This window comes from Eptesicus fuscus, chromosome 21 (genome assembly GCF_027574615.1).
Source record: "Eptesicus fuscus isolate TK198812 chromosome 21, DD_ASM_mEF_20220401, whole genome shotgun sequence".
NCBI lineage: Eukaryota > Metazoa > Chordata > Mammalia > Chiroptera > Vespertilionidae > Eptesicus > Eptesicus fuscus.
Window position 1 is genome coordinate 19,674,925 of NC_072493.1, and position 17,071 is coordinate 19,691,995.

Below are 17,071 nucleotides of genomic sequence, written 5' to 3' on the forward strand. Positions count from 1 at the left end.
TCGCAATCCGGGACCCTCAGGGAATGTTGGAGAGTCAGTTTCGGCCCGATCCCCATAGGCCAGGCCAAGGGACCCCACCAGTGCACGAATCTGTGCACTAGGCCTCTAGTATTTTATAAAGTTGTTGTGAACACTGAAGTAGTGAGCCATTGCACTTAGGGAAACAGTTTCCTGCAAGCATCTGGTCACAACATTTTCATCAATCAATACATAACCTGTTTTGTGTGTTTCTTTTACACACTCTTCTCATAGATTTTTTTATTTATTTAACATTGAACTCATGACCAACAGCACTATAACTCATGCCTGAATGAAGCTTACCTGACATATTTTCTCTGTAAGGCATATCACAGCCTTCTTGTGCTTAGGAGCATTAGACATCACTTTACCTCTATGCTTGGAGCATTTTAAACAGCAGAACTGCCCTAACCAGTTTGGCTCAGTGGATAGAGCAGCGGCCTGCGGACTGAAGGGTCCCAGGTTCGATTCTGGTCAAGGGCATGTATCTTGCTTGCAGGCACATCCCCAGTAGGGGGTGTGCAGGAGGCAGCTGATCGATGTTTCTCTCTCATCTATGTTTCTAACTCTCTATCCCTCTCTCTCCCTTCCTCTCTGTAAAAAAAAAATCAATAAAATATATTTAAAAATAAAAAATAAACAGCAGAATCACCAATAAAAGGCACAGAAGTGAGAAAATGTGGTACTAAATACACTGAAAAAAGACACTTGTTTATACTATAAGAGCCTAAATAAGGCAGAGGGTTGCTCGTTTGAGTTCAGCTGAGAAATGTGGGTCAGGGGACTCATTTTTCATCACTCCATGAATGACCACAAAAGTGCTGTGAGTATTGACTTTGAGATTACAAATAAATGTTAGCAAGTGGGTAAGTCTATAAATATGGAAATCCACAAATTATGAGGTTTGACTGTATTTATTATCTGGTCCTTCACAGAAAAAGTTTGCCAGTCCCTATTTTAGAGTAGATCCCTTCTAATTATACAATTAGAGTGTTTAAAAACTACTTGAAATAATTATTTTCCCTCATCAGTAATTTATGAAATTGATTAAAACCCATTAAATAAATAAAAATCCATAAATAAGAGAAAAGGGAATAAAAAAGGAAAGCTCTTTTTTCATGGAATGCCAGCTATTTAGTTTGATTTTACACAGCCTTGTGAACTCTGCTTCAAATACACTTAGTATTATATTTTATTTTGATGAGGATTTTGTACAGTATGGTGTTTTCCTTTAAGTTCAACGTCATTTCTATCATCTCCTCTCATGCCAGCTATCACCTGGAGTTCAGTAAGAGCGACATTGTTTGAATGGCTATATCTTCATGGCATGAAGGCTAGCGATGGTGCAATAAAATAACACAATTTATAAGGCAATACTGAGTTTTCTTTGAAGTCAGTCTCCATCTAATTTCTTCCAGTGTTTCATGTTTGACTTGCCTGCTAATGACCAGCTCTTCTGCTTCTTTCTAAATTCTTGACACTCACAGTGCCACTCTCATTGGTGGAAACAATGTGCCTGGGAAATAGCTTTTCCAAACCTGGTAAATAGCTGGGCAAATGAATTCTAATTATGGAAGCAGTGCTGGTAGCTTGTGTGCATCCTCAAGTGCATTACTACTGGAGTGCTGGCTTAAGTCTATGTGGTTGCTGATTCCCTGTTCAGGGAGGGAGGGTGCTGCTGCATTGGTCATTCCTTAGATATAGATTGCCTGAACTAAACCTCTATTTACTTATTAAAGGGTTCTGCACACAATTCCCATATTCTTTGGGGAGCAGGGTTTCTACACACCAACAAGCAATTCTCAGACACTAACTTGTTATCATACAATTCAATTCAATTCTAACACTATCTACCTGGAGATAGTGTCAAATCCCACAGGTTAAGGGATCAGTCCTATAAGAGTGCCCCCACCCAACACACACACTTCAACGTCACATGCCAGTTGCTGTGCTTTTGACAAACCAGCTGTAGATTGGAGGTTCCAACAAATCCCTCTCTGGTTTTGATTGATTTGCTAGAGCAGGTCACACAATTCACAGAAACATTTGTTAAAAAGAAACAACAGCCCTGGCCAGTGTGACTCCATGGGTTGGAGGGTCATCCCACACACTGAAGGGTTGTGGTTCAATTCCCGGTCAGGGCACATATGCAGGTTGTGGGTTTGATACCTGGGCGTGTACAGGAGGCAACCAATTGATGCTTCTTCTCTGTCCCTCTCCCTTCCTCGCCCTCTAACATCAATAAAATAATATTTTTTATTGACTTCAGAGAGGAAGGGAGAGGGAGAGAGAGAAACATCAATGATGAGAGAGAATCATTGATAGGCTGCTTCCTGCATGCCCCCTACTGGGGCTCTAGCCTGCAACCCAGGCATGTACCCCTGACCAGAATCAAACCTGGGACCCTTCAGTCTGCAGGCTGGGGCTCTATCCACTGAGCCAAACCAGTTAGGGAAATAAAATAAAATGTTTTTAAAAAGGTGACTTGTGGGCTTTAGAGAAACAAGAGTGAGGAAGGAAGGAAGGAAGGAAGCAAGGAAGGAAGAAAAGGAAGGAAGAAGGGAAGGAAAAGGAAGGAAGGAAAAAGAAAAGAAAAGAAAGTATTAGAGCATTGGACCATGCACCAGACCGTCAGCAGTTTGATGCCTGGCCAAAGGCATGTACTTGGTTGTAGATTTGATCTCTGGTCCGGTCGAGGCGTGTATGGGAGGCAAACAATCAATGAATTGATGTTTCTCTCTCTTGCTCCCTCTCCCCTCCTCCCATCTTCCCTCCCACTCTCTCTAAAAACCAATAGAAAAAGTATCCTCATGTGAAGATTAACAGCAACAACAAAAAGAAACAACAGGACCTTGGCTTAGTTGGTTGAGCCTCATCCCATGCATCAAAAGGTTGACAGTTTTGGCCCTCACCAATTTTCTCAGTGGTTAGAGTATCAGCCTGTGGACCCAAGGATCCCTGTACCATTCCTGGTAAAGAGCACGTACCTTGGTTGCAGGCTCCATCCCCAGCCCAGATCAGGATGTGTTTGGGAGGCAACATCAATATTTCTCTCTCTCTCTCTCTCTCTCTCTCTCTCTCTCTCTCTCTCTCTCTCTCTCTCTCTCTCTCTCTCTCTCTCCCGCTCCCTCCTTTACATTTTCTCTCTCTCTAAAAAAAAAAAAAAAAAAATCAATGTGAAAACATCCTCTGGTGAGGATCTAAAAAAAAGGTCTATGGTTTTTATTCCTGGTCAGGGCGCATATCCAAATACAGGCTCCGTGTTCTAAATTAAAATTACAGTGGCTGGAGAATGAGAGAACAGTTAGCCATGTTCTGTGGAACCCCAGAACCCTAGGAGCCCTGACTTCTTATTTACACACTAGAGGCCCACTTTGGGGGTGGGGGTGTTCCCCAGTCTGGCCTGTGCCCTCTCACAGTCTGGGAGCCCTGCAATCAATTGCCCCAAAGGGGTAGGTCCCACCCACCCACCACAGCACCGCAGCGGGGTAGCCTGGGTCTCCCTCTTTGGGGCAATTGTGGAGTCCCCCCAATTGATCACCCCACTGGGCAGTGGTCTAGGCCTCCCTCTGCAGGGCAATCATGCGATCGATTGCGCCCAACAGAGGGAGGCCCCGCCCACCACCGCAGCCTGCTGGTCGGTGGCCTGGGCTTCCCTCTTTAGGGCAATCATGGAGCCCCCCAATTGATCAATCGCCCCACTGGCCGGTGGCCTGGGCCTCCCTTTGCAGGGTGATGATGGGGCGATGGCCAGGCCCCGACCAATCACATCACACCCGCCTTGGCTGGCCTGGCACCAGTGGGTATCATAATGTGGTCATCTGAAAGGTCGTCTGGACGGTCATTCTATTGTTTAGTCATTTGGTCAATTTGCATATTACACTTTCATTATTATAGAGGTCCGGTGCATGAAAATTTGTACACTCGGGGGGGGGGGGGGGTCCCTCAGCCCGTCCTGCACCCTCTCACAATCCAGGACCCCTCAGATAAGGTCCCTAGGCCTAGCCTGAGATCAGGGCCTATTGGGACTTTCCTTCCCTGAGCTGCAGGCAACTGGGCCCACCCCTGCCACTGCCACTGCTTGCCATCTGTGCAGCGCTGTCCCCCCTCCCCCGCCACCTGTGGCCTTCCTCTGCAAGCGATAGGCTGGGGTACAATGGCTGGGCTGGCCTGGGCCTCCCTCTTTCTTTGATGGGGGTGGGGCCAGCCCTGCAAGGGGCCGTCTGCCTACCTGATTGCCCCTAACCACTCTGGCTGCCTGCCTGATTGCCCCTAACTGCTTCTGCCTGCCAGCCTGATCACCCCTAACCACTCCCCTGCCAGCCTGATTGATGCCTAACTGCTCCCCTGCCAGCCCAATTGCCCCAAACTGCCCTCCCCTGCTGGCCTGGTCACCCCTAACTGCCTTCCCCTGCAGGCCTGGTCCCCCCAACTGCCCTTCCTTATAGGCCTGGTCCCCCCGCAACTGACCTCCTCTGCTGTCCCAGTCACCCCTAACTGCCCTCCCCTGCAGGCCTGATCGCCCCCAACTGCCCTCCCTTGCAGGCCTGGTCCTTCCCAACTGCCCTCCCCTGCTGGCCTGATCACCCACAACTGCCCTCCCCTGCTGGCCATCTTGTGGAGGCCAACTTGTGTCCACATGGAGGCGGCCATCTTTGACCACATGGGGGCATCAAGAGTGATGGCCAATTTGCATATTAGGCTTTTATTATATAGCATATAACTTAGAAAGAGCCACATGGAAGAGATGCATAGGGAAAGGCATGAGGAAAGCTCCATGCCACTCTCTGTGAATCTCCACATATTCACCAACCCAGAAGCTCTCGGAGCCTTGTCCTTTTGGGTTTTTATGAAGGTTTCATTTCTTAGGCATGATTGGCCAAATCATTGGTCATTAGCAATTGAACCAACCTTCTACTCTTCTCTCCTCTTTGAAGGTCAGTCAGGTGGGACTGAAAGTGCCAACCTTCTAATCACATGGTTGATTTTCCTGGCAACCAGCCCCCATCCTTAAGTGTTCCAGTAGTCATCTCATTAAAATAGTATGAGAAACCATGATCACTCTCATTGTAGGAAAGTCCAAGGGTTTTAGAAACTCTGTGTCAGAAATAGTAGGGAAGACCAAACATAATCCTACCTAATGAAATAGTAATATGCAAATTGACCCTAATTCTGCTACACCACAAGCCATGCCCACAAGCCACACCCACCATCCAATCAGGAGCAGATATGCAAATAAACCCAACCAAGATGGCTACAGCCACAGAGAGCAAGGTTTCCAGGCAATGGAGGAAGCCAAGCTTTCCACCTGCCCTGGCTGGCCTAGGCCTCCACTCCAGGCTACAAAGTTTCAATTATAGAAGGTGAATTAACCCCAACGGAAATGGCTGCTGCCATGCAGCAAGCAGAAGTCTTGGCTCCGCTCCAGGCTACAAAGTTTCAATTGTAGAAGGTAAATAAACCCGATACCAGGGCCTCCACTTGGGTCGCCAGGGGGTGTGGCTGGCCTGCAAACCACCACAGGCCCCTTGCTCAGGCTGCCCCACGCTCCAAGGGAACCCTCATCCTGACCTGGGACACCCTTCAGGGCAAACCAGCTGGCCCCCACCCCTGCACCAGGCCTCTATCCTGACCACCACTCCAACACACAGTATGGCTGCCCCCATGTGGTCACAAGATGGCCAGCAGGGGAGGGCGGTTGGGAGGCACCAGGCCTATAAGGGAGGGCAGTTGAGAGAGACCAGGCCTGCAAGGGAGGGCAGTTGGAGGCGATCAACCCTGCAGGGGAGGGCAGTTAGGGGTGACCAGGACGGTAGAGGAGGGAAGTTGGGGGCAAACAGGCTGGCAGGGGAGCAGTTAGGCATCAATCAGGCTGGCAGTGGAGTGGTTAGGGGGTGATAAGGCTGGCAGGCAGAAGCGGTTAGGGGCAATCAGGAAGGCAGGCAGGCAAGCAGTTGGGAGCCAGCAGTCCTGGATTGTGAGAGGGATGTCCTACTGCCTGTTTAGGCCCGATCCCACCAGACATCCCTCGAGGGGTCCCAGATTGGAGATGGTACAGGCTGGGCTGAGGGACACCCCCTCCCCCCCGTGCACGAATTTCATGCACTGGGCCTCTAGTCCTATATAATAAAGAGCTAATATGCTAATTATATCAAACAGCAGAATGACCATTCGGAAGACCTTCTGGATGAAGCCGGGTTGTGAGGTCCACCCAAGGCTGCGAGGGCTGAGCACCATGCACGAATTTCGTGCATCAGACCTCTAGTTTTCATTATAAATCACAATGTCACCCTCTCCATCATTATTACTGCCATGAGTAGGCTTCTGAGTATGAAGTGCTCTTTAGGACTGCCAGGTCAAGGCATTCTCTTAGTTACTTCATAGACTATTGGAAAGTGCAACTATATTTATTTGTATCTTTACACAATGTATTCATATATTATTTAATGCAATGAAAGAAAGCAATACAAACCAGTTGAACATAGCAATGTTAAAAGGATATGAATAGGCAGTTAATAAAAGAAACATGTATTGCTAATAAACATACCAACTTAAATTAATGAGAAGAAATATCTCAAAGGTGTCAGTTAAAATAAATCCTTTTAAATTAGGCAGAGAAATTTTTAGAAGATGAATAACACCAGGGTAGGCATGTGTCAAATGTTCAAAAATAACAGAAGTCACTGAGGTATTAATTAGTAAAAGTTTATTGTGTACATACCTAAAAGACAGTTTGCAAACCAAAACATAGATTGAGGCTCAGTGGTATCTATATATATAAAAGCCTAAGTGATCGTTGCAACCAAAACAACCATATGGATGACCGAACAGGCTGTGTGGGGTGACCAGGTCGGCAGGAGGGTTAGTGAAGAGTGACCAAATGACTGAACAGAGTGCTGTGTGGGGCAATCAGGCCAGCAGGGGGAGCAGTTGATAGCGACCAGGCCGGGGGGGGGGGGCAGTGAGGGGTGACCAGGTCAGCAGAGGGGGTTAGTGAGGGACAACCAGGCTGGCAGAGGGGGCAGTAAGGGGCGACCATGCCAGTGTGGGGACAGTTAGCGGTGACCAGGCTGGTGGGGGGGGGTAATTGGGAGTGACTGGGACAGCAGGGGGGGGGCAGTTAGGGGTGATCAGGCAGGCAGGCAGGTGAGCAGTTAGGAGCCTGTTGTCCCGGATTGTGAGAGGGATGTCGAACTACCAGTTTAGGACCCATCCTGGGGATCGGGCCTAAACTGGCAGTCGGACATCTCCTGAGGGGCCCTGGATTGGAGAGGGTCCAGGCTGGGCAGGGGGACCTGTCCCCCCATGCATGAATTTCATGCACCAGGCCTCTAGTATTGTTATAAAGCAATTGAAATAGTGAGAAAGCAAGGAGAAGCCAAGATGGCAGCATAGGTAAACACCTGAACTGCTGCCTTATACAACAATTTCAAAACTACAACTAAAAGACAAAACAGACATCATCCAGAACCACAGGAAGGCTGGCTGAGTGGAAATTCTACAACTAGAAGGAAAGAGAAAAGCACACTGAGACTCACAGGAGCTGTGGAAATGCAGAGATATGGAGCCGCGCATGTGGAGAGGGCTGGCAACAGATTACGCAGCTGGCTTTCTCAATTGGGAGGGAGACAAAAGCTCCTGAATGCTCTGAATTCCAGTTCTGGGCAAGACTCTGGGGACCCAGACTCATACAGGGAGAAACTGGACTGTCTGGCAGCAGGCGAAACTCAAGGACGGCTTTCTCTCAGAGGTTCTTGCAGCGGTCACCACGGGACACTGAGACTCAGGGGCCTCTTAGGGCAGGGCTGACAGGAAGCCATTGCTGTTTTCTCTGCCCTGAGATCCTGCCCCACAAAGCCATTGCTGTTTGCTCCGCCCTGAGACTCTGCCACATACAAGCTGAGCACAGAGGCTTTTGTATATGAATGGCCTGGTCCTTTGAATTCTAAACATACCTAACAAACTGCAGCTGAGTCATTGAGATGCAGAACATCCAAAAGAAGGCTCAAGGCCCCACAGCAGCTTGCATTGCTTCACAGCTGGGCCTCATCTGTGCACCTCCAAAACCCAAACAAAGAAGAGGAATCTGCAGATCTCTCTGTAGCTCCTGCTAGGTGGCCTCAGGCAGAGACTAAATTAGCACCTCCTTGGAGATCCAAGAGCCAGTGTACCCAAGGGTCAGAATAGGACCATCCAGATTACAACTCCTCAGATCCATAAGGGACACACTCAGGGGGAAGACTCAGTGAGCACCAAAGCCCCACTGAAGCAAGTCTTGTCTCATAAGGGTGTCTCCAGCACAGAAGTTCTCCCATTGTAGATACAGCTGATCCTCACAGCCAACTGGCCTGGAGGTCAATTCCTCCCAGTGATACCAACAATAATCAAGGCTTAACTACAACAAGAGTGTACACACAGCCCACAAAGGGTGCACCAAGAGTGTCCACCTCAGGTAACTGGGGAGGCTGAGCCACTGGGCCCTATAGGACACCTAGCACACAAAGCTACTCTATCAACTCAGGGAAGCAGCCAAAATGCAGAGACAAACAAAGAGGTCACAAATGAAAGAAATGGAGGAAAGCAAATACTGGATATAGAGTTCAAAACCACTTTATAAGGTTTTTCAAGAATTTTCTAGAAAAGGCCAATAAATTTAGTGAGACCCTCAAGGATATGAAAAAGGACCAACTAGAAATTAAACATACACTGACTGAAATAAAAAATAATATACAGAGCTCCAATAGCAGACTAGAGGATTGCAAGAATCATGTCAAAGATTTGAAATACAAAGAAGCAAAAAACACCCAACCGGAAAAGCAAAAGGAAAAAAGAATCCAAAAATATGAAGATAGTGTAAGGAGCCTCTGGGACCACTTCAAGCGTACCAACATCCGAATTATGGGGGTGCAAGAAGAAGAGAGAGAGCAAGATACTGAAAACCTATTTGAAGAAATAATGACTGAAAACTTCCCCCACCTGGTGAAAAAAATAGACTTACAATTCCAGGAAGTGCAGAGAACTCCAAACAAGAGGAATCCAAAGAGGACCACACCAAGACACATCATCATTAAAATGCCAAGAGCAAAAGACAAAGAGAATATTAAAGGCAGCAAGAGAAAAACAGTTAGTTACCTATAAGGGAACACCCATACGACTATAGCTGATTTTTCAACAGAAACTATTCAGGCCAGACGGGAGTGGCAAGAAATATTCAAAGTGATGAATAGCAATAACCTACAACCAAGATTACTCTATCCAGCAAAGCTATCATTCAGAATGGAAGGTCAGATAAAGAGCTTCACAGATAAAAAAAAGCTAAAGGAGTTCATCACCGCCAAACCAGTATTATATGAAATGCTGAAAGGTATTCTTTAAGAAGAGGAAGAAGAAAAAGGTAAAGAAAAAAATTATGAACAACAAATACATATCTATCAACAAGTGAACCTAAAAATCAAGTGAATTAAAAATCTGAGGAACAGAATAAACTGGTGAATATAATAGAATCAGGGGCATAGAAAGGGATTGGACCTATAATCCTCGGGGGGAAAGGGGTGTGAGGGGTGCGGGAAGAGACTGGACAAAAATCATACACCTATGGATGAGGACAGTGGGGGGTGGGGTGGGAACCGGGTGGAGGGGAGCTATGGGGGGAAAAAAGAGGAACAACTGTAATAATCTGAATAATAAAGATTTTTTTAAAAAGGACAAAAAAACAAACAAAAATAAAATAAAATGAGTAGTAGTCAAAATATAATCCCAAGGAGTCTTTTATTGGAAATGGGTAAAATAATTTTTTTTTTTTTTTTTTAAATATATTTTATTGATTTTTTTACAGAGAGGAAGAGAGAGGGATAGAGAGTTAGAAACATCGATGAGAGAAACATTGATCAGCCGCCTCCTGCACACCCCCCACTGGGGACGTGCCCGCAACCAAGGTACATGCCCTTGACCGGAATCGAACCTGGGACCCTTGAGTCCGCAGGCCGACGCTCTATCCACTGAGCCAAACCGGTTTCGGCGGGTAAAATAATTTTAAAATTCTAATGAAGACACATTTGTTTTTATTTACAAATCTGTAAATTAATAACATAGCTCTTTATTTCCAAATAATGTTACTGAATATTGTAATTCAAAGATTGCTGGAAAAAAAGAGCATAGAACTAGGTCTGAAGATGAGCATTTAATATATGATAAATAATATTTTAACTCAGAAGATGAATAGCTTAATAATTGGTTCTGAGATAATTGGCTTTATTTATGAATATAAAGCTGTATATGTTCCTGTGTCAGACCATATACAATAATTAATTCCAGATGGATTAAAATGTTAAGTCTATATGTGTGTATACACACCCACCTAAGCACCCACATAAAACTACACATTTTTCCTTTATCCACTTGCCCTCTAAAACTTTCTATAAGCAAGGCCTTCCTAAGAAACAGAAAACTCTAGAAGTGGTTTGGGAGACTTATTTTATAAAAATAAAAAAGACAAAAATATAAGAACGTTTATTGCAGCACTACTTTTAAATTACAAACAGGAAGCAAACTGAAATATCATAATTGGGGAAAAGAATAGGTTCAAGCATACAGTGAAATATACTGTAATCATCAAGTCATCAATTGCCTTGAAGGAAAATCCAAAATACATAGGTGAATGTTAAAAAAGTAAATTATAGATAAATGTATAACATATCACTTTTTGCAAAAATATATTAAAGTAATTTGCTTGTTAATGTTTAAGTTCAAAGAAATATATGGGGGATATACACAAGGTTTAGACATTACTCAAAGGAAATGCACAGAGGGAAAGAGAGTGAAGAATGGAGAGGATGGAGATATTTATTTTTTAAATTGTATTGTCATTATTTCATTGGTTTGGGTGCAAATGCATTACCTCTGTAATTTTAGATGAGGAACTTAATAAATGACTTAAAATATACTAACAAAGAATATGAAATTTCATGTCAAAATTCTCATTTTGGTAGTAATGTAAAACTTTAGAAAAAGTAGTGTCTAATAATTCTCCCATTTGCAGATATATTTCTCCACTTTTCTCAAATTGATTATAAGATATGTCTGCAAATAAAGTAACTCAATATTAAAACAAATAAAACCCTTTAATATGGTATCTAAGGAAAGAGGTAGCAGGGAATGAAAGGACAGACTTATAACTTTGGGTATGTGGTTTTCCTTTCACAGAATGATATCCATACAATGTAGGAAACTGCTTGATGAGCATGAAAATTGAGGCGCAGGAAAGATAGGTCCAACTCAAAACACTAAGTTAAATCTAAACAAAACTAACATATGGGATATTTTTAATTTCAGTGGTTCACAACAGCTAAAATGTATACTATCTGGCCCTTTATGGAAAGTTTGCTGATCCTTGGTCTACAACACAATACATAATTCCAGTGACACATTTGTTGCTAGTGCAAAATTGTGATGGTCTGGCTATTTTTTATCTTGAGAGTTTATCTCTTTGTGTTTTTTTTTTCAGTTGTGTGTGTATACATATATAACTTAGAAAAGGTATATAAAACATAAAATAATGATGTTTCAGTCAACAACTGACTGTATATACAACAGTGGTATGCCATGTAGCCAGATGTGTGGTATGCAATACCATTCAGGTTTGTGTAAGTAGAACTTATGATATTTGCATAACAATAAAGTTATCTAACAATATATTTCTAAGAACACATCCCTGTCAGTTAAGTGGCACATGAGTGTATATTCTATGTAACTGACATAATGCTTAGAATAAAATTTTAAAATGTGGAAAATATTGAGGCTGATGCAGTTTTTTAAAAAGAATTTACACTCAGAGGTTAGCTACTTTATCTGTGTATTTTTAACCACTGTTCACATCTAAGAAATTCCAGGTAAATTATCTTAGTTGTACTCCCCCCTTATATTTCCTTGGTGGCAAGTCATTTAAAAGCTCCTCTTTCAAGCCTTTAGCACACTCACTGCTCTAGTGCCCAGAAAAGTAACCCATGGACCACTTGCAGAGTTTATACTGGTATATCTTTGTTGGTCCCATGGTTTATTTTATTTTAAATCTGAGCTGCCATTTAAAAATCAAGAGCCATCACACACTTAAAAATATGTAGATCTGGGTGCTCTTGAAGTCAGAAGAGCTGGCAAATGGGGCCTGATTTTCCTCACAGCATTTATTAGCTGGAACTGGTCACTGGGCATCCTTCTTAACTACTGCCCCAATCAGGTTCATTTGTTATTCTTTTGATACACAGTTTGCTAATTTCTTTAGAATGCATGCAACAACTTCATGGGTGATACTGGAAAATGAGGCTTCCTTTTTTGTATCCTTCTAATGCACTTCTAATATCAAGATTGTTAACGTTTTTATGACATGTCTACTTCTATATAAAAATTCCTTGACCACTTGGTAACGTTTTGCCTGGAAAAATAATTGGGTTTGGTGCTTTGTCAATTAATAGCTACTGTATTCAGATAAAATTTCCATTTTCCTGTGTTTGTAAGAGAGTCTTCCAAGAGTTCTGATTTTCTGAGTCAACACTGGTAATTTTTATTTTCCTACAAAATAATTTTGTTTAGGTTTTTCAAATGTATTAGAAAGCAGCATAGTATTCAGTACAGCATTTTAAATCAGTAACTCTAATGTGTCTCTACCTATATGCATATATAGTTAGTCCTTTTTTTCAAACTTAATGCTGTTTGTCTTTTCATACTTTTTCTTCAAAAGTGTTTTGTCTATATCCTATTGAAGCATGGTAGCAACCATGCTTGGGTAAAAATTGCTTTTTAATATTTCAACCCTGCTGATTTGGCTTCTGTAATTATTTGCTTGCTAAATTAATAGAAAAGTTATTTTGATTTTCTGAACTTATATGTTATCCCATTCAATTGAATACTCCATTGATTGTGGTTTGAATATCCCATTGATTGTGATCTTACTGGTCTTTCAAAACACATTCCTCTGCACCTGGAGTCCAGGACAGCACAATTAGTCTAAATTGCCTCAGTGGCTCCAGATAATGAATTTCTGTTGACTGAGTGGTTCCAAGACCCAAAACTAAAATTAATCTTTGTAAATAACTTGCTCAATTTAGCTTATGTAACTGCTTTTTGCAAACCAGGTTCCTCATTCCAAACCTCGAGATGTAATCAATACCTTTGTGATACTTGCCTATATAAGTCTGATGTTTTGGCCAAGGGAGCACTACGAGATTTGGAGAGTTTGCCCCCTCATAGTCGCCGGCTTATGAAATGTGGTTCCTTGATTCGACTTCTTGAGGCGTCCTTGTGTGATTCATGGGTACATTACAACACTATTTTAATATTAGATATTGTAAGTAGTTAAAAGGATACCTGTCTGAATAAGGTCCTCCCTGCACATTACACACACTACTTTCCCCACCAAATCCCAAGATTATTTTATGTTCCCTAAGAAGTAAATGATAGAAAATTTTCTTAATTCATTACTCTCAACTTCAATTACATATCTTGCCCGATGTTGAGTAAGGTCTTCAGAAATAGCTGCCTTTCAACAAATAATACTAATGACAACAATGAGCATAACAATGACTAACGTCAGTATTTATGACATGCATTCTTTTAAACACTTTGTCTTATTTGACCCTTACACAAAATTATGAGGTAGGTATTACAATTATCCCCATTTTATAATTTCTATGGAGATATACATGTATAAAATAGAAAAATTCTCAGGAAGGATAAATACTAAACAGATAACAACTATCCTTTGGGAAGGACAATGGGTATAAGGATAGTGGTGAAGGTTCTTATTTGTAATGTTTAAATCTTTATAAAAATATTTTTTATTGATTTCAGAGAGAGGGAGAGATAGAAACATCAATGATGAGAAGGAATCATTGATTGGTTACCTCCTGCACGCGCCCAACCAAGGATCGAGCCTAAAACTTGGGCATGTGCCCTTGTCCAGAATTGAACCTGAGACTCTTCAGTCCACAGGCTAATGCTCTATCTACTGGGCCAAATGAGCTAGGGCTAAATCTTTATAAGGAAAATATATTCATGCATTATTTCTGCAATTAAATAAAAGATATGATAAAAATATATACCAAGGGATAATGTCCATCAGGGCACTGTGTATGATGGCAAAAACTCTGGAAGAAATGATAATGTCTATTAATAGGGGCTTAATAAAATGGCATTAGAGCAACACAAGGAAACACCAGGAAGCCATTAAAGGATCTCTATTTACTAAATGCAAAATTGTTCGTGGATGTTTTTACAATAAGAAAGCCTTAATTTTGTAAAAAGCAAAATGTAAGTCATCTTCAAAAATAAAGAGGCCACTTCTCTGCTATTAAAGGTATTTTAAAAATAAAGGTATTTTACAAACCATGACATAAACAGACGGACTTTACAGTCATATAAATTTAAGATGAATTAAGATCAAGAATATAATAACTATAGACAAATTAGGGAGGAATATGAAAATCACAGGATTACATTTCAGCACAAATCTCTGATGTTTAAGGTTATAAAGGTGTCAAAAGCTCTGTCATTTTCAATACATGCTGGGTTGAATTATCTGATGTCAAGAGAAATACAAATTTTATTAAAGAGCTTCCAAAATCTACTCTACTTAGGGATGTTTTTCCTTCATTTTTCTTGGGATAAATAAGCTGTAGTCAACAAATAACATGTTTATACATTACCCTATTTAGAAGGACTATTATCAAGATTAATTCTCTGATGTTGAATAGTTTTGAGCTATAATTAAAAGCCTTCACACAATTCATATATTCTGTGGTTTTTCACCAGTACAAATTTTGATGTTGAATAAGTTGTGAGCCATAATTAAAGGTCTTTCCACATTCCCTGTATTCATAGGGTTTCTCACCAGTATGAATTCTCTGATGAATAATAAGTTGTGAACTCTGAGAATAGGCTTTCCCACATATCTTACATTCATAGGGTTTCTCACCAGTATGAATTCTCTGGTGTCGAGTAAGGTCTGAACCAGAACGAAAAGCCTTTTCACATTCCTTACATTCATAGGGTTTCTCACCTGTATGGATTCTCTGATGTTTAATAAGTTGTGAACTCTGACTAAAGGCATTGCCACATTCCTTACATTCATAGGGTTTCTCCCCTGTGTGAATTCTCTGATGTTGAGTAAAGTTTGAGCCACTACTAAAGGCCTTCCCACATTCTTTACATTCATAGGGCTTCTCACCAGTGTGAATTCTCTGATGTCTAGTGAAGTTCGAGCCACTACTAAAGGCCTTCCCACATTCTTTACATGCATAGGGCTTCTCACCAGTGTGAATTCTCTGATGTCGAGTAAGGTCTGAGCCATAAATAAAGGTTTTTCCACATTCTTGACATTCAAAGGGTTTCTTGCCAGTATAAATTTTCTGATGATGGCGGAGTCTTGAGGGATGTCTGAAGGCCTTTCCACATTCTTTACATTCATAGGGTTTCTCAATGGTATGAATAATCTGATGTGTAGTAAGCTGTGAGTCATGTCTAAAGGTTTTCCTATATTCTTTAGTGGCACAGTATTTCTCTTTATTATGAATGATTTGCTGTAATATAAAGGATGGATGCTGATTAAAAGTGGGCATGCTTTCATGGGTATATATTGGTTGATTAAAATTTCCCTCCTGAGAGCCATGTTGTTTCTCAAACTGGTCATTACATTCCCAATTATCTCTGAAACTAGAGCACTGAAGGTCATGTCTTGTAAGTCTTCCCATTATCTCCCACTGGGCTGATTCTATTTCATTAATTTCCTTCTTCAGAAATAATTTCTTGGTTTCACATCTTGATCCCAGGACTGAAAGAAAATATGAAAGCAATCACTCACAGTTTTCTTGTTTGGGAGAAATAAAACTTCAATTAAAATGGAAGAATTAAATCATATTTTTAAAAAATGGACTAGAAGAGTGAAAAGAGATCACATAGTAAGATGAAGGCAGAAAGTAGGCCATTGGTTTGCAAGCATTGCCATAGATAGGAATTACAAAGGGGAGCTTGCTAAATATACACATAACTTAGTCTTCTCTCCTTTGTTATAAGATGACTCTAATCACACACACACACACACACACACACACACACTCATACACATGTTCTGTATACATACAGTATAAGAGCATTACACAGCATAAAGTATAAAGTATGGGAAATATTCATACTTAAGTACAGTTGACAGGATTAAGTTAACATGTCAAAGGAAAAATTCTAAGGGGTAGGCGAACTATACCCGCAGCACTGCAACAATTCTTATAAGTAAAGTTTTATTGGAACATAGCCAGAGTTATTTATTTATATAATGTATATGGCTACTTTTTAAGCTACAATGGCAGAAGTGAGTAGTTGCAACAGAGACCACCTTGTCTACAACCCGAATACTTACAATCTGAACCTTTATTTTTTAAAATATGGTTTTATTGATTTCAGAGAGAGGAAGGGAGAAGGAGAAAGAGAAACATCAGTGATGATAGAGAATCACTGGCTGGCTGTCTCCTGCATGCCCCCTCTTGGGAATGGAGCCCACAACTCAGGTATGAGTCCTGAACGGGAATCAAACTGTGACCTACTCGTCAATCTGACCCATTAAGAAAAAGTTTGCTAGCCCTTGGTTAGATCTGTGTTGTCCATTACAGTACCCACTAACATCATCTGTTTAAATTAAACTTAATTAAAATTAAATAAAAATTCAAATTCAGTTGGCACTATTCACATTTCCAGTGTTCAATAGCTAACTGTGGCTAGTGGCTACCATGCTGAAAATCACAAATATAGAACATTTCCATCATTGCTTAAAGTTCTATTTGACAGCACTTTTCTAGATTCAGTAACTAGAGGCCCAGGGTCTCTTTAACAAGTGATAAAGAAATAGAGTGCATCAATTCAGATGAGAGAATAGCTTTAAAAAAGTCAAATGTTGAGTGAATCTAGCATGAGTGGTAGATAGGAAGGATTCTTTGGGGGTTAGATAATATGTTTGGGATTTGATAAAAATACTATTTGCCTTGGAATTCTCTGATGCTGATCTTAGAAGAAA

The 17,071-nt window shown here is 41.5% G+C and overlaps 1 protein-coding gene across 1 annotated transcript in view; it reads right to left on the bottom strand.

Moving 5' to 3' along the window:
- Positions 1 to 13,587: 13,587 nt before the first annotated feature.
- The window catches only part of ZNF566 (zinc finger protein 566), an 87,614-nt gene continuing 84,130 nt past the window's right edge, over positions 13,588 to 17,071 (bottom strand). Inside the window, exon 7 of the mRNA XM_054711260.1 lies at positions 13,588 to 15,838. Within this exon, the coding sequence (XP_054567235.1) occupies positions 14,814 to 15,838 (1,025 nt within the window). The 3' untranslated portion in view covers positions 13,588 to 14,813. The remainder of the gene's footprint in view (positions 15,839 to 17,071) is intronic.